The sequence below is a fragment of the Bombus impatiens genome, unplaced genomic scaffold, assembly GCF_000188095.3.
Source record: "Bombus impatiens unplaced genomic scaffold, BIMP_2.2 scf_0417, whole genome shotgun sequence".
In the NCBI taxonomy this organism is placed as follows: Eukaryota; Metazoa; Arthropoda; class Insecta; order Hymenoptera; family Apidae; genus Bombus; species Bombus impatiens.
Genome location: NT_176836.1, coordinates 432,766 through 454,471, shown reverse-complemented (window position 1 = coordinate 454,471; position 21,706 = coordinate 432,766). Strand labels below are relative to the sequence as shown.

Here is a 21,706-nt window from a genome sequence, read left to right as displayed (position 1 = left end):
TAGATGGTATTGACAAAATCCGCAATCACTTAGTTGCCAACCCAATAAATACACTTTTTATCCGAGCGAATCTTCTACGATCAAGCGATCGGATAAAATTTTCATCGAGATAAATCGTTGCACGAATAATCTGGAAATCAGAGGAACATGTGGATTTTTCTGGCTGACTGTACGTAAAAATCCGTTGCTTTATTACACTGTCAGAGGGTTAATTTTACAGTAGCGGCTCTCCTTCATCGACAGAGGTAATCGATCGTAACCGATCGACCTTGCGGATAACTCGTTTCCTTGTAGCTGCTCCATCTTTTCTTTTTTTCTTTTCTCCCTCTTCTCGCGAGATTCTCGTCTCGTCTGGCCAAATCGGCCGACGTATGCACATCGTCAAATTACCATCGACGCTTTTACAAATTCGCGTCTCGTTCGATCAGCGGCGAGATCGTCTAACGATAAGCGGATCGATGGATGTCGATCGTATGAAATTTTCGGGCCTTTGCGCGAATCCGTGCAAACAACCTTGAGCCAAAGGAGGACGAGGTCGCGCTCGTATTCTCAGCCACGCTACTAGACGACCTTGACTTTTTCTTTCAATTAAATTATTCACGCGTCAGAAAAATCCATCCTTTCGCGAATCAAAATCGACTACCAAAATGGTTTCTCCCATCATTTCGCATTCGTTGGCAATATTTTCTCACGAATCATTAATTCACCCGTACAATTGCTTTTTTCCCCCAACTTTCGAAGGTCATCATAGGTGAAAGTTTAGAGCAGCTCATCCTTTTTAAATTAAAAAATTAGACAATCGGCAATATCGAATTTCTCTGCCCAACGTCGTTTAGTATTTTATTTAGTAATTCCACTTGTTCATTGGGAAATATAATAAAAGAATAATTGCAATTTATTGGATATAGTCCAATTGTATCGAGAAATAATCTCTGAATATGTAGTTTCTGATTGTTTAAATAAAAAGAAAAAAAAAGTGGATTAAGAAGAGTAGAGAAATGATCGTAACGATGTTACAAACGCTATACATTCGCTATTTGTTTAAATTAAACTCGGCATTTGCTATCATTTATCGCGTCACCTATTTGGCATGAATGAAATTATGGACACAGATGAACCGTCAATCGTGCGTTTTCCCGCGATTAAATTGATAAAACCGATAAGTTTGCGGTTGAACTTTAAGTCTAAGGGAGCTTATCGGCAGTTTTAGAGATCGAGTACGAGTTGAAAAAGGACAAGCCAAGTTGGTTGCAGCTTCCAGCTCACCGGCCAGGCACGAACTTTCACCATACCGAGCGTTGTCTCGTGGTAGAATCTGTACGGGTTTCTCGGAGATAATGCGTTTGATTTCGCTACGATCTTAACCCATTGCACGCTACCAAATTAATTTGCTAGCTACCTGCTTTAGAATTATTTTTTTTTTATTAATTAGCAATTAAGCATTCGAACACTTTCGTAAGCCAACTTTCACCATAGTCTTCAGGGGTTAAGCAAACGAATTCAGAATGGTAATAAAAGTGGAATTCTTGTTAATTCAGGATATCCTGTACCATCGCAAATACACTGGCAGACAATGGACCTCGAAGTAAAGCACTGTCCATCGAAGGTAATATGTCTTTCCTTATTTTCCACCGCGTTCAATTATTCGAGCAACGTCTTTCACGTTGCTCTCTTTTCTTAACGTCGGTAGAATTCGTAACCTCGCACAAAGTGCCGGAGAACATCCCACGGCCGTGGGATTACGACGAGGACGACGACGACGTGGTCGACGTGGAAAGAAAAACGATCTCGAAGCACGGGAAACACGCGAAGAAGGTTATACCAAAGTTCGAGAGTTTCGATAAGAAGCCGGGCGATCTGGATCCAGTCAGACGTTTCGATTTCGTCGATGAAGACAAAGCGACTAACGGTAACAACGCGAAACGGCAGGTTCGCGTCGAATTGGAAAACTTCGGCGACACCGGAGTCCTTCAAGAAGATGGTATCCGAAGATCGGATACGCACAGGTCGCGGCTACAGAATAACAAAGACTCGGTCATTCCTGGAGTGCACGTCAGGTAAAAACACTTGCTGTTTTAGCCACACACATGTTATATTATTATACCACTAAGCTATAATATTTTACCAAATGTCCCACTGGACAAATTGTAAAATGTAAATAAAAAAAAAAAAATTTGCTGTTTCAACGTTAGAATTACACCGATTCGCCAACATACTTGAACAATTATCGTAAAAAACTTCGATAAATATATGAAAGTCGTAGCAGTCGTTTGAAATGTTAAAGTTGAGTCTGCATAAATTTTATTTTTTTTTTTTTATTTAGTTATTTACATTCACAATTTGTCCGATTTGGACATTTGGTAGAACTGCATAAATTTGATCATCGAATTTCGTTGATTTTCAGCGACGAGTATCCGACTACCATGATGCCGGTTCTCACGACGCCACGCGAGGCGCGTGCTTTCGATTTCGTCCCGGTGAACATCATCCGTGACGATGGTAAAGAAACGTCGTTCCACGAACGAAACTTTGGCGACTTCAGCGACGTCAGTTTAGTGCCCGCTGGAACGAATTCGCGCATCCAGGTGACAATTCCTCTGCATCTTAACGCGTTCTTACGTCCAGTAGCCGATCATGTCTCGCGCTAGTCAACCGATAAAAGTCATAGGTCGAAGAAACTCGTCTATCCTTTTCTCGTTTAGGTTGTCCGAAAAGTTTCTTTCGTTTTATAAGGAAATAATAGACGCACAATATTTTTTGTTTTATGTCTGAGGTGATATTGGGTGTAGTGCGTTAAATAATCACTCGATGATTAGATCAACGATATATTTATTAACAAGTGTCTTCTTTTGATCGCGTCGCGTATCGCTCTCGGTTTAGCTAGTTAATCTCGCTGCCCGCTTACAACTCGACTTTATCGCTTCTTGGTTCAAACCTAACTGTCGATCGGATTCCATTGTTTTCGTTTTGTCGCCTCCCAATATCCGCACTATCCACGCGTTTGTTAAGCGTCCGCACCGTTGCCACGCACGCCTTCTTCTCGAACATTCGGCGGGAGGACCGTTGGGGTATCGATGACTTATTAGGCACTTCGCTTCGGCGATATACATTGTTGCCGAGTGCCGCCACATATTAGTTTATTGTATTATGCGCGAACATAACGATAGAAATAGAACGAATTGGATCATATCTAATTCAATGAAATAATGTAAAACAGAAATTGTTTTACATTATTAATCACCTTGTGAAATAATCACCTTGTGAAACGAAAGAAACTTTTCGGACAAGCTAGTATCTATCCAGAATTAACATAGGATTGTGACTACATAGGTAAAGAAAGGACCGAACGGAAAGGACTACGAATACGAGTACGTATACTATTACTATGACGAGGAGGACGAGAACAAGGCGGGTACAGCGGACTCTGCTGTCACCAATTCTTACGACGTTCCTTCTAGAACTACGTCCGCGCCTAGGCGCGGAGGATCCTCCGCCAACAGAAGCAAGTACAGTAACGTGGAAAGGTCGAGCACGGTGGAACCTGCCAGCAACGAAGTGATACCAAATCGCAATAACAACAGAGGCAGGCAATTGGTCGACGCGGAAGACGTCTCCGAAGAAAGGTTACCAACGAACACTAGATTTCCACCTAGGTGCGTGTTTCGTGCGAAACCTTAACCATCGTCCCTTTCCTTTCCATTTTTCCTCCGCGCCGCTATTCGAGTAATAAATATAGCTACAAACTCGTACGACAACAGATCACGATCGAATCACAACACGGCGACCACGGAGCCTTCTAGAACCCGCGGGAATCGTCCTAGACCTGGTCTAGACCTCGTTGACTCGAGCAGTTTTCGAACGCATCAAGAGGGTCCGGAGTTTCCTCAGGTTCTACCTAAGGGACCCGTCAGATTTCTCGGTGTTACTCCGAACGAGGACAATGGAGAAGAGAGAGCGACAGCTAGAGGACGCGGCAAACCGCAAAGGGTCCAAGAACCTGCTCCTGTAGAAGAGCTGGTCGAGGACGTGCCCGTTCCCACGACTAGGAGGAGACCGATCACCACACTGTCGCCTCAAGTAATTATTGTACCGTTTCATTTCTGTTTTTTCTTTAATATTAATGCTACAACTCGTAAAGATAGAATTCGTAAAAATTATCCGTTGAGCGTATCCGGAACAGCTGTGCGATCATATTTCCTTGCAGACCGAAGGCGAAGCAGTCAGAGGATCCTCGCACGGCAGCGGAGAGAAAGAAGAGCAAACAGAAGAAACGTCTTCGCCAACAGAGAAGAGCAGAGACAAACAACCATCAAGCAAGCAAGAATACGAAGACTCGGATTCCTCTTCAACGACCTCGGCAAGCACCGCTTCAACTGCCATGGAAGATCCAACCACAGAGTATCCGTCTTCGATGGACAAAGTGGCGCTCGACTTGTACGCTTTCGTGCAACAGGGTCAAAATAATTTGGTGGACGCGCCTAGCAGCGAAGCTACCGATTCTTCGTCAGACGAATCGACGATATCTAACGAGGAAGCTACTACCGATCTGGCAGCTGTGACGGAAATGTCCGCCACCACGGTGACCCTGGAACCCACGACGATCACCACTACGGCGTCGCCCACCGAACCGATGACTACTACGGCTGCTACAACTACTACCGTTAGTACCACCACGACTACTACGACTACGACGACCGAACCTCCTACTACTACAACTACTCAGGCACCTGCTGGCAGGGGAAAGTTCAGGAGGCCAGGAATAGGGGGAACTACAGGTTCCAGAAATAGGTAGGAAAAGATTTTAAACAAAGGATTTTTGTACGACGATCTGATTCCTTAAGGTTGCGATTAACATTGGGAAAAATCGTCGAATATGAATATAATCGTCTTTGAATATTAATGGAAATTAAGATGTGAAATTTATGGTATCATGCGCGGGTCACTCGCAAGCGGAAGACAATTTTCTTTGCTGGATTCAGATTCAACAGCGTCTTATTTCCTTCTCCAGATTCAAATCCAACGGAGGCGGAAGTACGACAACCACCGAAGCTCCGGCGGAACCAACGCCGCGTACACGAAACCGCTTCGGGGGAAACGGTTCGAACGGCGGTGGTTTCAAGAGAAACCGTCCTGGACAAAAACAAGCGTCAGTGGAAGAGGACGCAGTGCAGAAAGAGAGTTCCAGCTCAGTGCACGCGGAACGTCCTTCCTCCAGTACTCGTAGCAGATTTCGTGGCACTGGATCCACGAGATCCGTCTCGTCGACGACACCAGCCACGTCGAATGGTGGGTCGACCGCTGCCTCCAATGGACCGTCAGGAATATCAAGACCGTCTTTCAATAAATTAAACATCAATCGGCGACGTGGAAGACCGACTACGAATGCTCCAAACGCTAGCGAAGAGAGCCAAGAGTCGACTCGCTCGGAAACAGCGAAGGAAACCGCGCAGGAATCTGTTACGGCCGCGCCAAAGTCTACTGTTCGTGGACGACTTCCGACCACAGGAGTCAGACCAGTCATTAAACCTGGGGCGAGGATAAATCTGAGAACCAAACCGGGTCATTCGACGACCACTACGACTACCACGCCGCTGCCTGCAGATAAAGAGGAAGAATCGTCTATCGACGAGCCAGCGGGAGAGGGAACCGAAGAGGAGACTCACGAGGTGAGTTTTAAGGGGCCTACACACGATCGATGATACACAGCGCAGCAGCAGAGACATCCGACGGTTTTTAAGTCTGCCTCCGTCTGCAACCTTCTCTTGGCTGACAGCAGTTTAAATACTTAGCTAGTTTATTTTAGGTTCTCTTGTTTCGAAGGATCACCCAAAATTCCTAAACACTCTTCCAATAGTCAGAAGTTTCATAATAAAACACAGAAATAAAGCAGTAGTTTTTATCGCTACGCTTTTACAGTACAGAAAAATGTAAGAAAAATACGGAAAACCCCGGCGTGGAGTTAAAACGAAAAAGCATTGTACCCAGAAGGAAACGTGAAGATTTATAGTTTCATAGCGGTACACAATGCCGATTCCGTGAAAAATTAACGAAACTACTCGTCGGTGATGTTATATTTGGGAAATATTCATACAGTGTCTTGAACAGTTTGGTAGACTTGGTTAAGGTTGCAATTTTGGGCGTTCGATGAACCTTTACTCAAATTTACCATCGCGGATGTTTACCGGTACAAATGTGGGTACTACAAGAGGCTACAAGTAGTAGCGACGATAGGATGGTCGAGATGCCTATGACAACGAATTCAGGTTCGACAACGAATCCACGGTCCACGAGATGACAAGTGCCAACGTAATACACGATTCGGATAACTCTCTCGATAACTCAATCAGCAATTCGTCCAACGACTAACTGACTAACTGACTAACTGACTAACTGACTAACTGGCTAACTGGCTAACTGACTAACTGACTAGCTGACTAGCTGACTAGCTGACTAGCTGACTAGCTGACTAGCTGACTAACTGACTAACTGACTAACTGACTAACTAACTGACTAACTCGTAATCCAAATGAAACTGCCCTTATACAGTTCTTTTCCCACTCCTTGTGTCAATCTCTGTTTTTGAAGAGAGCTGCACAACTATTTTCTACTTCCGTTATTACACGTCCCTCCCGTGACCGTGGGTACGTTCGGTGACTATTATGTTACCTCGAGTCCAAACCTATCGTCATAAACCTTAAGTGCCCCCATAACTATTTCTTCGTTTATTGCTTAAATATCCTTGTCGTAAACATCTGGATTGGGGTATTGGGGTTTTCCGAACATTCTAAAGAAAGGTCCGGATGTCCTTTCATCTTCAACATACATTTTCTATAGTATTCTTTTTTTTTATTTATTTATTAAAATTACAATCAATTCTCGCGTTTAGAATTTTTAGTAATTCTATAGTATTCTGCAACGTTGAATTATGCTGCCGTTGGCGAGAAAATCGTAAGATACCTTGTGAACACTGTTCGTAAACACGTTTGCCTGAATGTCCCTCGGTCAATCTTCTCTCTGCACTTCGCTTTCACCAAGTGCCCTTTCGCAAAATGTCACATGCCGTGCATGCTTTGACACTAATTCGCGTCTGTTTCTCGTCTTTCGAGTGCCAGTTGCGTACGACGAATGCCTTGCATCGTTCTGGTCGTCAATTTCAGTCAACTAATTTCATGTTCAATTATTCTTGCACGTTGGAAAAAGCTACGAGCGTCGGTCTGTAATTCAACAGTCGATACACGATACACCACGAAAATGTTGGTTATGGCTATGCTATAGCGATTCGTGAAAATCTTCCAACGCTTGCGCGTTGTACTGTTAACAATTTCTCCATTCGCTCAAAATATTTCCTTCTTCAGGCACCGGCAGAGACCAGCCCGCCGCCAACGCGTTCCACCACTGTGAACCCCCTAAACAAACTGCGAAACCGAAACAGACTACAAGTACATCCAAAAACGACTACCAGAGCGCCAGTGTCGTTAGCATCGAGAAGATCGCCGTTGTTACCACGTCGCAAGGTAACCGAGGCACCAGTTGCCCAATCTAGCCAGGAGGAAGCGTCCGAGGAAGCAGACAGTTCCAGCGAAACAGAGGCGACCGAAGCCACATCGGCTGAAACGAGCACAGCAGCGAGCACAAAACACGAGGAAACCAGAGGACTCGGTGGACTTTTGGCGCCCAGGCGCAGGATAACGCCGCGACGACCTGGACAAATCATCTCGCGGGAGTAACAATGAATAATTAAACGAACGATCCTACCTATCCATCGAGCCGTTTCTATTCCTCGTCGTAGTCGGAATCGAGAAGGATCAAAGTCACTTGAAAACGCGATCAATTACGAATCTGAGGGGAGGCCGACAGAGAAGCTCTTATCGCGAAAATTGACGCGAGAATTCGAGAAGAAAAGGCTTAAGATAGTAAAGACCGCCATCGTTCCTGAATTTTCAGTATTCGTGTCATTTTTCAGCTCGAATTTCGTAGGAGAAAAGGGAAATTCTGTCGCGTTAGTTTATCTCGATCGAACGACAATCTCGAAAATTGCTGACGAGGCGAGGGACCATCCCCCGGGTGTAAATCGCAAATTTTGAGGAAAATTATGTATAATGACGTAGTTGTGGAAAAAAATATTTGACATGTTTTTTTTGTCATGCGTATAGAGCGAACGTATGAATTAGACGGTGGATGTAAGTACGTACATGATGAAAACCGTTTCCGGTTTTCACTGAGAGAATTTTCACTGAATGTGCGCGCACGAATATCACGCGACCGCTATTGAACATAATAACGCGGTTTCTTATCTTTATTTAATAAATAAACGCGATTCTCGTAGAAAGATATCGTCAGATGCACTTTGCTAAAGCGATACGTGGTCGCATTCGACTCCACACTTTTAGAACGATATACAACTCGCGTCGTATCGTAAGACAATGTTTCTGTAATTACAATGTTCCATGATACGCTGTAAATATGATACTGCAATTAAAGATATGTAAACCCAAATATATCACTCTGTTCCCTTACTCCATGAAAAAGTTCTTTTTTCTTTTTTTTTTTTTATTTATTTATTTACATTTTACAATTTGTCCGGTAGGACATTTGGTAAAATATTATAGCTTAGTGGTATAATAATATAACATGTGGATGGCTACCCCCAGTGGGATACCATCTTCGAATTTGATTGATTTATTTCTTTAGTGTGGTGAGTGTTTGTATGTTAGGTTATGTCCTTTGTGAGATCTGTTTGGTGCCATGGAAAAGTGGTTTCATAAATGGGGCTTCAAAATTAACGAAAAAAAATCCTCACATGTAACCTTCACGCTTCGAAAACAAACCTGCCTCCAGGTCACCATCAACAACACAATAATACCTAGCAAGGACTCATTAAGATACCTGGGAATGACCCTGGACAGGAGGCTAACTTGGAAAAATCACATCTCAGGTAAAAAGAAGCAACTAAAGGACAAACTAGAAAAATTCTATGGGCTCACAGGCCGACGCTCCAAATTAAACATACAGAATAAAAGTACCCTCTACAAGACTGTAATAAAACCTGTCTGGACCTACGAAATCCAATTATGGGGAATAGCAAGTAACTCCAACATTGAAATACTTCAACGCTTCCAATCGAAAACGCTAAGATCCCTAATTGATGCACCCTGGTATGTTACCAACGAAACGATACCCACAGTCAAAGAGCAAAAAGCAACATATAGCGACAGATATAGCAAAAGAGTCAACAAACACCGAAACACCCTAATCACTGGACTACTTGATACGACGGACCAGATCCGCAGGCTGAAGAGACACTACCCGCTAGACCTAAACGATAGATTCAATTAGTTATTTAAATTAAGTAATATTTACTCATTTATAATACTTACGTACAAATTATACTTATCTATAATAAGTATTAACTTATTATAAATAATTAGCCATGTTACTGCGCCACGTCAGAAAAATTACTGAAAATTCTCAACGCGAGAATTGATTGTAATTTTAATAAATATTAAAAAAAAAAAATTCTGTTCCCTTTTTACTTTTCACTTTGCATCGTAAGTTCTCTAAAAGAAGTTTTAAGGAGAACCAAACCTGAAAATATAATTTACATTAAATCTTAAACTATCAGTTCGAGGCATATGAAACGACGTTTAGTCGAGATTTGTCGCTGTTCACATCCCAAGTTTCAAATTTTCAACGTGTTACGTAACGTAATATATATTTTTATATGTACGTATAATAATAGAAAATAACAAATAAACAATCCCAGCGGCTTTTAGAATATATGTATATGTGTGATGCGTGGATTAATATGTTAGGGTTAATATGTAAGTATTAAAATATAAGTACACATCTGATTTGTACCCCCAACGTCTATGTATACATTCTATGGCTAAATAAGAAGTCTAAATCGATAAGTGTTAATATAGAAATCGTTTTTATCAACTGTTCAACAGGAAATAACGTAAATATGCTTTCTAGAATCAACGTGTGGTTCGTGACTAGCAGAACAAGGTGGACTACAAATAGAAGGAAAATTCAGTAAAGATGGTGATAGACGGGGAAGTGGTCGAATGTTTCGAACAACTAGATATCTAAATTAGCAGTAAATAATCGTTCGTGTTCCAGTCAACATGTGAGTGGGGATTCATGAGTTTGCAGACGATAGTAATAAACACGTGTCAATTTGGAAAGCGGGACAAAAATCGGCAAAAACGAAGGTACGACAGGATGCTTTGTTTATGGAGATCAGCTGTGTTACCAAACATTCCTATCGCTTTCGCTGCAGCGTCTACGACGCTTCTATTTTCGTCGAATAAAGGTCAGCCAAAAGCATAGATAAAAGCGATGCTTGATGCACAAACAATACATCGTAATTTAACCACATTATTGATAATCTCGCAAAATCGGATCTTGAATTTCATTTTAAAAAAATATTGAAAAAATCGAATGCATCCTCTTATCGGAAAACGAATCGAGTTTTTTATTGCGCGTTCATCGATCGTTCAATTTTTCATTTTTCTTAGTCCAAAGAACTAAACTGTTATTGTTACATATGTATGTATGCGTCACGTTTTTAATTTCTCAATATCATCAATCACGCGAATAGTATTTTAATAATTTAACACAATGTTAACTTTGACCGTATGCTTGCAAAGAACTTAAACCGAAATGTAATGGTTAAGGATACATCTTGGAAAATATTCACTTTGTGCTTATACTTGCAAAGAAATTGCATGAGAGCATAGTGGTTAAAAAATATTTTTTTTTATGTGTTAACACATTCTTTGACACAAAGGATGACCAATTGATTGAAAAACATTGATGCAATCTTCAGATAAGAGTATAATTGTTAAAATGTAAACAAAGAAACAATACGCTAGCTTTGTTCCTTTTGATATTTATATATATGTATATGTAATAATAGAAATGAAATACAATAAGGAAACTAATAGGCCGATATAAATGCATTTTCTGTCGCATTAACAAGTTCATTTGGTGGGTGGCTTACATTTTAGATGCTTGTGGAGCAACCGTTGACCGGTAGTTAATTATTCTTAATGACATGTGAGAATGAAACGAGAAACTGTCATTACCTGTGTAGAGCCAAACCGACGAGCAAAAACGGTAAGGTTGTGACTTTTAGGTAGTTAGTAATCCATTATCCATTACTTTTATTTCTATCCTCTCAAAACCATAAGAGAATACATTACAATCAATGTATCAAGTATTTCTGTATCAAGTACAAATTTTCGATTAATTCTATGTGTACTAGTCTTCCTATAAAATTGAATTAATTTATTGAAAAAATAAATCTGTATGTACCATGTATCTAGATGACGACGGTATTGGATGGCAGCTACCAACGTATGGAGCCATACGATGGGGAAGAAGAGGATGGAGAAGACGATGATGAACACGAGGAAACACCTCAGGAATCTGGTGTTATGATACACGTAGTACCAGAAGGAAATAAAGCTAGATGGAACCATATTGAAGATCTAGATTCTTTTTTTACAAGAATGTACCACTACCATCAAAAACATGGATTCGCTTGTATGATACTCCAAGAAGCACTTGAACTAGGACAATTCATTTTCGTAGTTACTTTTTCAACTTTTCTCTTTCATTGCATCGATTACTCCGTATTGTTCAAGTGAGATTTGCTTAACAATATCAATACGATAAATAGAAACATAAGTGAGAAACTCGACTAATAAGTTTGATATATTTCCAGGAACAAGCCCCAAACATCGCACAAAACGTCGATAAGCGACGTGATTTTACCAACGAGCGAATGTGTAGCATCTATGGGTCTGGTTACTTGGATCTGTATTTTAGTAGCCGCGATTTTTTGGATTTTACGATTAGTAAAAGTTTTGTATCATTGCACGCAGTTTTGGGACATAAAGTTATTCTTTAATACCGCGTTGAAAATTGAAGACTGCGATTTGGACAATCTCACCTGGCACGAGGTACAAAAGCGAGTAAGAGAAGTGCAAAAAGAGCAGGAAATGTGCATACACAAAAGAGAGCTTACGGAATTAGATATATACCATAGAATATTAAGATTTAAAAATTATATGGTGGCTATGATCAATAAATCCTTGTTACCCGTTCGACTTAAAATCCCTGTTATAGGAGAAATTATTTTCATGACAAGAGGATTGAAATACAATATGGAGCTACTATTGTTTTGTAAGATTCTATATACTTAGATATTTATTAATTAAAAATAATATATGTATAAAAATAAAAATATAAATTGTTTCCACACAGGGGGACCATGGTCTCCGTTTGAAAACAATTGGCATCTCAAAGAAGACTATAAAAAGTTAAACAAAAGACAAGAACTTGCAAGAGCACTATCTAAACATATTTTATGGGTTGGAGTAGTGAATTTTCTACTTTGCCCGTTAATTTTACTCTGGCAGATACTCTATTCGTTTTTTAACTACGGCGAGGTGAGTACACGATTTGATTCAAGATAAATCTCTTGCTCGATATATATATTTCGTCTCGTAGGAATAATCTTATTGGAAAATATTTCTGTCTCGAACAGATCATCAAGCGAGAGCCAGGAACTTTAGGTACAAGAATGTGGTCTTTATACGGCCGGTTATACCTCCGTCATTTCAACGAACTTGATCACGAATTGAATGCCCGTCTAAATCGCGCATACCGTCCAGCTTCGAAATACATGAGCATATTTACATCCCCCATTATGACTGTTATCGCGAAAAACGTTGCTTTCGTAGCTGGAAGTATATTAGCAGTTTTATTAATATTAACTGTATACGATGAGGATGTACTTACGGTGGAGCACGTGTTGACTACCATGACCATATTGGGTGCTATGGTCGCAGGAGCAAGGGCGTTTATACCGGATGAGAATTTAGTTTGGTGTCCAGAGACTCTCTTAACTGCCGTCTTGGCCCATACACATTACAGACCGGATAGTTGGCGAGGTCACGCTCATACTCAAACCACGAGAGCAGAAGTAGCACAACTATTTCAATATCGTGCAGTTCATCTCTTAGAAGAATTAATTTCCCCTCTGCTTACACCATTTATTCTGTGCTTTCGGATGAGACAACGGGCCTTGGATATTGTGGACTTCTATCGTAATTTCACGATCGAAGTTACAGGCGTCGGGGACGTTTGCAGTTTTGCACAAATGGACGTGCGCAAACATGGCAATCCAACGTGGCAAACGGTGACTCGAAGTCCTGTCATAGATCAGACTGGTAGATACGATGTTAACCAGTACCCCATAGATCCGGAAAAACTTCAAATTCCTGTATCGGATCAATATACGCAAGCAGAAGACGGGAAAACCGAATTGTCCCTTATTCATTTCACCTTAACGAATCCCGAGTGGAAACCACCGAGTCACGCTGAGAATTTCGTCGCAGCTTTAAGAGAAAGAGTGAAGAAAGAAGTGCAAGGTGGTATACACGGTGAAATTAATCCCCTTTTGGCAAGCTTGAACAGTTTATCTAGCTTGGAACCGGGTGTAAGTGTTTAATGCGTCTCTATTCGAAATCAAAACGATGTAGAATTTAATTTGTCCAATCGTTTCAGTACAATGACATAGTATCGAACATAATTCGGAGCACAATGGTAAATCAGCCAGGTGGGCTAAGCACGAGTAATATGTTCTTGAACCAACCTGGTACCTCGACGGTTTCTGCCGCTGGGGATGAACTGTTAAATGTGAAATCAGACATTTTGCCGCATGCCGTTCAATGTGGTTTAAGCAAAGCCGAAGGGCCCGTACACAATGAAAAAGGATTTCTGTATGGTTTGCAACAAGGAATTTCGAATCAGTCCCTAGGCGCCTCTGTTTTTGTATCAAGCCATGAGTTATCCACTGATTTATCTGTACCGGTGGAGTTAATCGCTGCCGATATGTCTCTGTCTACATTGTACCTGCATGAACTTCATTATAGACAAGTATGTTTTCCAGCTGTATTTTTGAATGGCGCCAGTGACCGATTGAAATAAAATTTGCTGAATCACTGGTGTCATTTGTTATTAGAATAAAATGCTTTGTAAGAAACATTAAATATCAATATTGATATATGTACATTCATATATGAACTATATTTATATAGAAAAATTAAGTGTCGGATTAAATAATCTATCAACTACAGGTTCGAAGGAGGGGCTATCAAGAAATGGCTGCTAGAAGCATATGGCAACGAAGCCCTGTTCAAGAGCTTGCTACGCTTCCTGAAGTTAGACAAGAGAGAGCACCCTTGCTCTTACATCAAGATTCTTCTATAAGAAACAATAGAGAATTTAAATATAACGTGAACACTCATTTAGGTAGCATCTGAATCATTCGTGCAGTGATATCGCCACTTTTAACAGAATAAAATATTTTCATTCGCTTAACGATGCGATGTCCTCGTGATTTATTTTATAACAAGAGAATAGCTAGAACGTTTAAGAATCTGTGTTATCGATGTAAATACAATATTGAAATATTCCTTGACTAGACTCTCGTTTAGGAAGTGAAACGATCTCGAATGCCTATTTTAATCTATTCGAAGGCCTACGCGTGTGTACATTTTGCGCATCAAATTATGAATGAAACGCTTCCCAAAATTGTGTTAGGTTGTTGCGTTATACAACATGAAGAACTAATCGGGTTTCCGACGTCGAAATTTTTGTGAGAAAAATTCATTACTTGTATACATATTGCAACAGACAAAAAAGCTTTTTCTTTTTTTTTTTAAGTAAATGCAATTATAAAGATACGAATCTTTTGTATGTATGCGTGTGTGCGCGCGCGCATGTGTGTGTCTGTGTGTGGTAAGATCAGCTCTAGTTTTCAATGCCACGATTCTCTAGTCATATGAAATGAATCACACGCCATAGCATAAAGAATTATTTATTTCTTAAAATGTAGTTACTCGATAAACACGATGGCTGAACGTTAACGGCTACAGCATGCGAGAAATCGCTTATACACTGTATATATACTCGTATTCGAGCATCTCCTTAATACTGTCACAGAGTGCAGCTAAAATACGAACATTTACGTTTCACAAACTGGCAGGTTGTCACGAGGTATAAATTTAGAAGCGGCTTTAACTCGTGTTTATTCTTCGTTATGTGTAATGTATAACAACTTATAAGTACAGATTCTTATCGTAATCAAGACAACTATGATTTACATAGTTTAAGGATTTTTTAATTAAGTGACGCGTAACGAAAATAAGTAGAAATCTTATCGCGATAAAGATCTTAATACAGATATGGTTCTACAAATAAATTTTATAAAAAGCAAAAAGGATAATAATAATAATATCGAGATGATATTAATTTAAGGGTTCTTTGTAATTTATCATTATAATATACGATAAATAAATACATTAAGTAATAAATTAGTTTTCGTAAAAACCTGCGAAACTTTTTGTTCATATGTGTCATATACAAATCTATATATAAATGCGAATGTGGTTTAACAAACGAATGTTGAAAAATATGAATATCGAAAGTATTGTAATAATTATGAAATATGAACGCTTACCATAGCTGCAGGATTTTACCAACGGATTAGTGGAAGCCATGAAGTACAATTTACGGTGTAACCGAAATATCAGCGAAAAGATGACGAAAAAAGACTTCGTATACGACATTCGTCCACCAATTCAAAGTTCCAGAAAGGTAGGTTATTATAACTCGTATAACCAAATATCTTTTTCTCTTTCGATACACACTAGCCTCACGCGAATTTTTGTTTTTCGTTTAATTCATAAATACGAGATTTAGATTCGTGAATTCGAGAATTAGAAAAATCAGTATTTTATTAATGCGAATAATAAAACTTGAACGAGACACCAAGATTTTAAATCGAAGGTGACGCTACCGGTACAATAAACCAACATGGCGTATCATTTGCCCGCGCGAGAATATTCAAGGAATATTGAAACGATTGCCATGAAATATTAAATTATACGTCATACCGGTGTATGTGTAATGAGTTTAACGATAGATAATTTACATTTTAAAACGTTATCTGTATATTAGATAATTGTTAAAAAAATGGAATATCAAGAACTTTTGATATTTTATTTAAGCTATGTTATTATATATATTGGAACGTGGCGTCGTGTTTGACTGCGTACAACTTTTTACAAATATTTTTATTTTTATTTCATCGAAACTTAATTGAAATTCATGATATTTTGAACTTGTAGTCACTGAATACGCACAGTTCTCTTTATATTAGTAAACTACATATAATACGAAATAAACTATAAAAATTGACGGGAGTATTCGAAACGGTCAGTACGGTTAAAGCCATATTTGTACTGACGTAATTATGCGCATTGCGCAGTTTCTGTGTCATTTGAATACTGATGATTCGTAAGAAGGTATGTTTATAAAAGCAATACTTGTGACAACATTTCATGAAATGTAACCACCATTTTCGATTCTACGACTCTGCAATGATTTCGTTATCAGAAATATTTCCAAATATTATAAAAGAATCGTTATTATAACAAGTAGTAATGAAATAAATACAATTACGAAAACGACGACGTTGTTCACATTAGATACTTTAAAGTATATCGAACTGATGTGATTTTGATTTTAAATGCAAATAATGTAAACGATAATTGACATTTAACGTTGCAATATTTAATCTCGTATATTTGAACGTTCTTAGATTTTCGTATACGTTTATATGATATTCTATACGTTACCTTGACATCGATAGTATCCTTTTGTAACTTTTGGGCACCATTAGATGTTTGTCGTAGATGCTCTTATAAAAAAGAAATGTGTTTACAGTTGGAAGAAGGAAAATATCCAATCGTGTTACCACTACAACTGCGAAAAAAACATAGTACCGATTCGAAAATGCCCCAATACTCCGTTATTTCGGAAAAGAACGATTACAATCAAAATAACGACGAAATGAATGTAAGTCTGCAATTCTATCATTCAGTATGCAGTTTGTATTATTAATTGCACTATTATATACAAGGTTTCATCGTTTATTATATAATTTGTACAATTAATGTATCATTGTATATGTATTAATTGTTATTATATCCAATGTGTATTTCAGGAATATCTGCATATAATATAAATATTATGTATATTTGCTCCGATTATTAATCGATCGATATTATCAATTTTCGGAATCTAGTTTAATATCGTATCGATATTTATCATTCAGAAAGGTATATAGATCTTTTACTCATAGCTTTCAGAGCAACGAGCCTTGAAATTCGAGTGCAATTTCTGCCATGAACAAATTGCTACACTTTTGTCTTTGTCCACTCACATTAAATTTCATCGACGCAGATATTGCAAGTATTGCTACTGGATACTACCAGAGAACGAAACGATGAAAGAGCATATCGAAAGTACTCATCGAATCGATCCAGGTATGAACACATGTACATTGAATTTTTCTATACGAATAGATCGTCAATCACGATTAAATGTCAATATTGTAAAAGCGAAATTTGACAACAAAACAAAAATGTTCCGTACATTGTGTAAATGCGATGGACCTATATGGATTTCTATCATTGAGACGCTGTGTCTCATTGATATTAATCTAAATTGCTATTACTTGGCATTTTGTCTGTTTTTGGATACGTAGCTTATAAAGTTTGTCCACGATAGAAGATTACACAATAAAAGGCGGTATGTTTTTAACAATGCTTTTATTATATTTTAATCATTTATAATTAAAATACATCAGTTTTTTAGCAAATCATATAGTATGTACAAGAAATATAAATATTATAGGTTCGTCTATGCATTTAAGTTTTAACATGTACATTGTGCACTAACATTCAGTGATCTGGAATAACAGTCTGCAGTATACTTTCAACGTCATCTTGACAGTTTTCGTAAATGATATTTTTTCCTCGCAGTCCTAAGTCGTTTGCCAATAGCTTGAGGTTCTGTAAAACGGAAATTATTTGAGTTTACAAGAAGAAGATTTTAATACATCATTTACCTTTGCAACCGTTACATCAGTCCTCTTCAAATTTCTACAATCAAGTACAACGTCGTATGAATTTTCGTTTGAAAGCTTCATTATGTAAGCTCGAAAATGTTCCGCTGCTGGAAACGTGATACTCTCATCAGGAATAATGCGAATCACGGTTCTATCTCCTACCTACGGTTCAGGAATCATTTTACCACACACGACAATAAATTTTTGTCTAAATGCAACGGTGCTAAGCTAACTAAAACTACTAAAGTACCTTAGTTAGCTTGGTACTGTTACATTTGGCTGGAAACTTATTAGTAGTTAGTGCACAATGAGTTAAGAATGTTAGAATAACATTAAATATTTAAATAGTTAAAATATTAGTTTAATCGCGTAAAAGTGATACATTTAATTTACCTGTTCAATTTCGGTTTGAACCGATGGTCGAGCCGAGAAATACAATAATATTGCGAGATTTAACGATATACCGATAATGATTCCCCATTCCAGTTTAAGAAAAACGCAGAACAGTAAGGTAATCAACATGAGGAAAAAGTCGATTTCTGAAATGAGCCGCAACTGTCAGGAATATGAAATTGAATCGCGTTTGTCACGATCCAATTTACTTACTTTTTGCGCGCCATAATAGAGCATACGTTTTGAAGTCGAGCATGTAGTACATAGAGCATATTATAACGCCAGCTAAAGTCGCTTTAGGAATAAAACGAAAAGTGGATGTGAGCAAGCCAGCCGCTAGTAATACGAGAGCGCCTGCAACCAAGGAATTGTCACGATTAAGAAAAAAATTCAGGGCATTCGTTCGTACGTTTTCCAACTATCTGATTGTACTTCGTCTTTCTTTTCTCCCTTGGTGATACATATTATCGGCGAGACATTTATAATGCTTGTTTGAGAAGTCATATGTACACACACACACACACACACACACACTTACCTGTGAATAAACCTCCAAAAGTAGTTTTCACTCCAGATGAGTTATTGACAGCAGTTCGCGTAAAAGAACCTGTAACTGGCATTGATCGAACAAGCGAACCGCCTATGTTACACAATCCTAACGCGAGCATTTCTTGCGTGCCGTCCAAAGATTTGCCCTTTGCTAAAAGTTCATAGTTCGCTCGAAATTATTCAAATAATTTTAATTATTAAAATAATGTTCAAAATTGTATTGCCATCTAACGAATATACGTGTACGTTCATAATTGTTCGAACGACGTTGACAGCGGATGAGCATTTGCTGAATAGTTTGATATGTTAACCGCGTCGTTAAAAATCTGCATAATCATTATTTTTTACATTACAGGTCAATGAAAAGAAATTAGATCAGCTTCAGTTCCGAGCTTCGACTGTATAATACGTGAATCGTTCGAACGATTATGAATGATATTCTACATAATATAGAGTACCAAACGCTTTTGCTATCGCCATATGTTCAATGGTAGATACAATCGGGACGGTGACAAGCGACATTCCCATAGCACCAGCAGTCGTAAAGAAATCATTGGTTATTGCATTGAATTTCGGCAGACCAAACGGTGGCAATCCATGACCCATCGATCCTAGAAATCATTTATTTTTGCTCCCATTCTGTTCCTTCTTGTTGTGGACGCAGCGTTACGCGGTTTAACGAATGATCAAAGAACGGGTTTCTCGCGAGACGGATTCTCCAATTATCGTGTTGTTCTCACCGGTTAGATTAAAAGGATATAGATCGTAGATGGAAAAGATATACGCCATCAAAGTTCCTACGATGACCACCAATGCGTTGCGCGCCAGAATAGTGGCCCAGGCGATTTTCTGTGACCAAGTACCGGTTCGACGTCCAGGTAAATTCTTCGATAAAAAGCAATATGAATATTAAGTTATGTTCGATGAAAACATAGCTCCTGTCAGATTTTTATACGCTATTGGAATAACATTTTGTCCAACACTGAATCGAAGTATCGCAAACTAAAGAATAAAATGAATTATAGAATTGTTTAATTTTGACCCGTAATCTTTGATCGAATTTCGCTTTATGTGACTGTACCTTTAATAGAACCAACGCCGCTATCGTTCCAATACCTAGCAACGTGTCTTGGTACCGGATCATCCTCAGATTTGAAAACACCGAGATCAAAGAATCTACCAAGTCTTCGCTTCTACCGGGTATTCCTAACAACGGTTTGAACTGCGAAGTGGCTATGTTAATCGATGCAGCCGCGGTGAAGCCCGTAATTACGGGTAAGGAAATGAAGTCTAACAAGAAACCTGAAATTCGTGCGCAACTATTTTAATTGTTAGGAAAGACAGAGAAACGTAAGAAGGTTAAAGATGAAGGTCAGAATCTGGAACGTGTAATAAAACGTTTATAATTAAGGGTTTGTTAACAAATTCCATTTACAATTCTTCTCGTGTAAGCAAATGTTTCTGGTCACAACCAAAGAAATGTCAGCTAAATTGGAATTTGTTTTACCTGCCAAATATTACGTAACGAATACGTTATACGTACTATGAATAATTTATATATTTTTGCATATTATCTGCATGCTGTGCATTTTTGCATCTTCAAATTTGCGCCTTGAAAAAAGGCACGCATGAAAATCTGTAGTCAAATCACTCACCTAAATGAAAGAAGCCGAGTAACGCGATAATACAGCCTTTCAAAAACGTAAGCAGAACCGCGACATCAGCATTGTATTTTGTTACCAAAGGTTGCACCATCGTTGCCATAATAGCAGTTGGACCGATAGTAATACTTGTACAGGAACCAAAAATAATGTACAGGAAGGATGCCATGAAAGACGCATATAACCCATACTAAAGGAAAAAAGAGACAAAATGGTGTGACGTTTGAATTAAAAGACGTAGAAACTAATACGCTTCTATCAATGCCAGTTGACGAGTTCACAGCAAAAACAACGCCGCAAGTGTAAAACTTTGCAACTGTAAAATCTATTGTCACATACACCTACACATATGTATATAGAGTCTTTTGAAACAATTTTTTGATCATGTTATTCAGGATCCTATTGTACTTTTGTAAGATTGTATCGTCAATTTTAAAATCTTAGAAAATTTCAGAAAAAGTCAGAAATTCCTGCGTGATATCTTCTTTATGCAAAGAAGATTGTTCTAATTGAAGAATCTCCAGGGTCTGGCCTTGACAAGCTTCATCTATTAAATCTATCGAATTACAATTTGATTGATATTACTTCCAAGAAATCTGTGAACGTTGAAAGTTTTACAATAGAAATTTGACTGTCGCCACTGATCTTGACGCATGTTCGGAAAATCGATCTTTTTTATGCAAAATGTTTTCTGCTTTCTGGAAAAATTCGAATGTGGGAAAGAGAGTCGTCCTTCTTACGAGGCTGTCGGAAAAGCGTTAATTTACCTCGGGACTTAAATCAGCCACGATAGCGTAAGCGATGCCTTGAGGAATAGCCGTGAGGCCAACCGTGAAGCCGGCCAGTGCATCTTGAGGCAGCCATGTGAGTTTGTAATTCCTAGCCCACGACAGAATCGGTAGCCTCCTCTTCGTGTACTTGTAGCAACAGTCCCTGCTGCATCGTGACACTTGAAACGATACAACGGTATACGTGAATTTCACTTTAACTTCTAAGGTATCTGTCAACATTTTCACGAAAGATCCACAAAAAAAACTCCAGCAAATCGAATAGCGTTTCCGCCTTTAAACATGGAAATAGAAACTTAATTCTTTTGATATCCCCCCCCCCCCCC

At 38.8% G+C, this 21,706-nt stretch overlaps 4 protein-coding genes across 15 annotated transcripts in view; 3 read left to right on the top strand and 1 right to left on the bottom strand.

Annotated features, from left to right (window-relative positions):
* The window catches only part of LOC100745501 (mucin-5AC), a 21,819-nt gene extending 13,317 nt beyond the window's left edge, over nt 1-8,502 (top strand). For 4 of the 5 annotated variants that reach the window (XM_033321212.1, XM_033321210.1, XM_033321211.1 and 1 more), the window contains 8 exons: nt 1,539-1,606; nt 1,691-2,057; nt 2,405-2,585; nt 3,331-3,653; nt 3,759-4,077; nt 4,205-4,788; nt 5,009-5,666; nt 7,356-8,502. In XM_033321212.1, coding sequence (XP_033177103.1) covers nt 1,539-1,606; nt 1,691-2,057; nt 2,405-2,585; nt 3,331-3,653; nt 3,759-4,077; nt 4,205-4,788; nt 5,009-5,666; nt 7,356-7,727 — 2,872 coding nt within the window. In that variant the 3' untranslated portion in view covers nt 7,728-8,502. The remainder of the gene's footprint in view (nt 1-1,538; nt 1,607-1,690; nt 2,058-2,404; nt 2,586-3,330; nt 3,654-3,758; nt 4,078-4,204; nt 4,789-5,008; nt 5,667-7,355) is intronic. The other variant, XM_024368252.2, reaches the window with a different exon arrangement.
* Nucleotides 8,503-9,988: 1,486 nt separating this feature from the next.
* On the top strand, nt 9,989-14,611 carry LOC100745297 (autophagy-related protein 9A). Of its 5 annotated transcripts, none has more exons than XR_002946837.2 (9): nt 9,989-10,214; nt 11,013-11,121; nt 11,331-11,650; nt 11,732-12,192; nt 12,274-12,458; nt 12,557-13,510; nt 13,579-13,950; nt 14,151-14,479; nt 14,515-14,611. XR_002946837.2 is itself a non-coding variant. In XM_033321215.1 (8 exons), the coding sequence occupies exons 2-8, from the start codon at nt 11,068-11,070 to the stop codon at nt 14,334-14,336; spliced, it is 2,532 nt and encodes an 843-aa protein (XP_033177106.1). In that variant the 5' UTR covers nt 9,989-10,214; nt 11,013-11,067; the 3' UTR covers nt 14,337-14,484. The 5 variants fall into 5 exon arrangements, 1 of the variants encoding a protein (XP_033177106.1); XR_002946836.2 differs by having other exon boundaries at nt 9,998-10,315; XM_033321215.1 differs by lacking the exon at nt 14,515-14,611 and having other exon boundaries at nt 14,151-14,484.
* A 769-nt stretch (nt 14,612-15,380) lies between these two features.
* Nucleotides 15,381-21,706, top strand: part of LOC100745172 — an 8,492-nt gene continuing 2,166 nt past the window's right edge. Inside the window, exons 1-3 of one of the 2 annotated variants that reach the window (XM_003490221.4) lie at nt 15,381-15,672; nt 16,804-16,935; nt 17,222-17,405. In XM_003490221.4, coding sequence (XP_003490269.2) covers nt 15,574-15,672; nt 16,804-16,935; nt 17,222-17,405 — 415 coding nt within the window. In that variant the 5' untranslated portion in view covers nt 15,381-15,573. Of the gene's footprint in view, nt 15,673-16,570; nt 16,936-17,221; nt 17,690-21,706 lie in introns of those variants that run through there. The other variant, XM_033321234.1, reaches the window with a different exon arrangement.
* The window catches only part of LOC100745052 (sodium-independent sulfate anion transporter-like), a 17,789-nt gene continuing 13,867 nt past the window's right edge, over nt 17,785-21,706 (bottom strand). For all 3 annotated transcript variants that reach the window (XM_033321218.1, XM_024368256.2, XM_003490220.4), the window contains exons 2-11: nt 21,360-21,541; nt 20,587-20,782; nt 20,013-20,233; nt 19,672-19,816; nt 19,390-19,542; nt 18,921-19,082; nt 18,596-18,736; nt 18,383-18,528; nt 17,990-18,151; nt 17,785-17,933 (exon numbers count right to left, since the gene is read on the bottom strand). In XM_033321218.1, the coding sequence (XP_033177109.1) occupies nt 17,823-17,933; nt 17,990-18,151; nt 18,383-18,528; nt 18,596-18,736; nt 18,921-19,082; nt 19,390-19,542; nt 19,672-19,816; nt 20,013-20,233; nt 20,587-20,782; nt 21,360-21,541 (1,619 nt within the window). In that variant the 3' untranslated portion in view covers nt 17,785-17,822. The remainder of the gene's footprint in view (nt 17,934-17,989; nt 18,152-18,382; nt 18,529-18,595; nt 18,737-18,920; nt 19,083-19,389; nt 19,543-19,671; nt 19,817-20,012; nt 20,234-20,586; nt 20,783-21,359; nt 21,542-21,706) is intronic.

Bases quoted from the DNA above. Each gene is read 5' to 3' on its own strand.
- LOC100745297 (XM_033321215.1), top strand. From the start codon at position 11,068: ATGAAACGAGAAACTGTCATTACCTGTGTAGAGCCAAACCGACGAGCA. The intron at 11,651-11,731 runs GTGAGATTTGCT...ATATATTTCCAG, and splicing joins GATTACTCCGTATTGTTCAA to GAACAAGCCCCAAACATCGC. The intron at 12,193-12,273 runs GTAAGATTCTAT...GTTTCCACACAG, and splicing joins TATGGAGCTACTATTGTTTT to GGGGACCATGGTCTCCGTTT.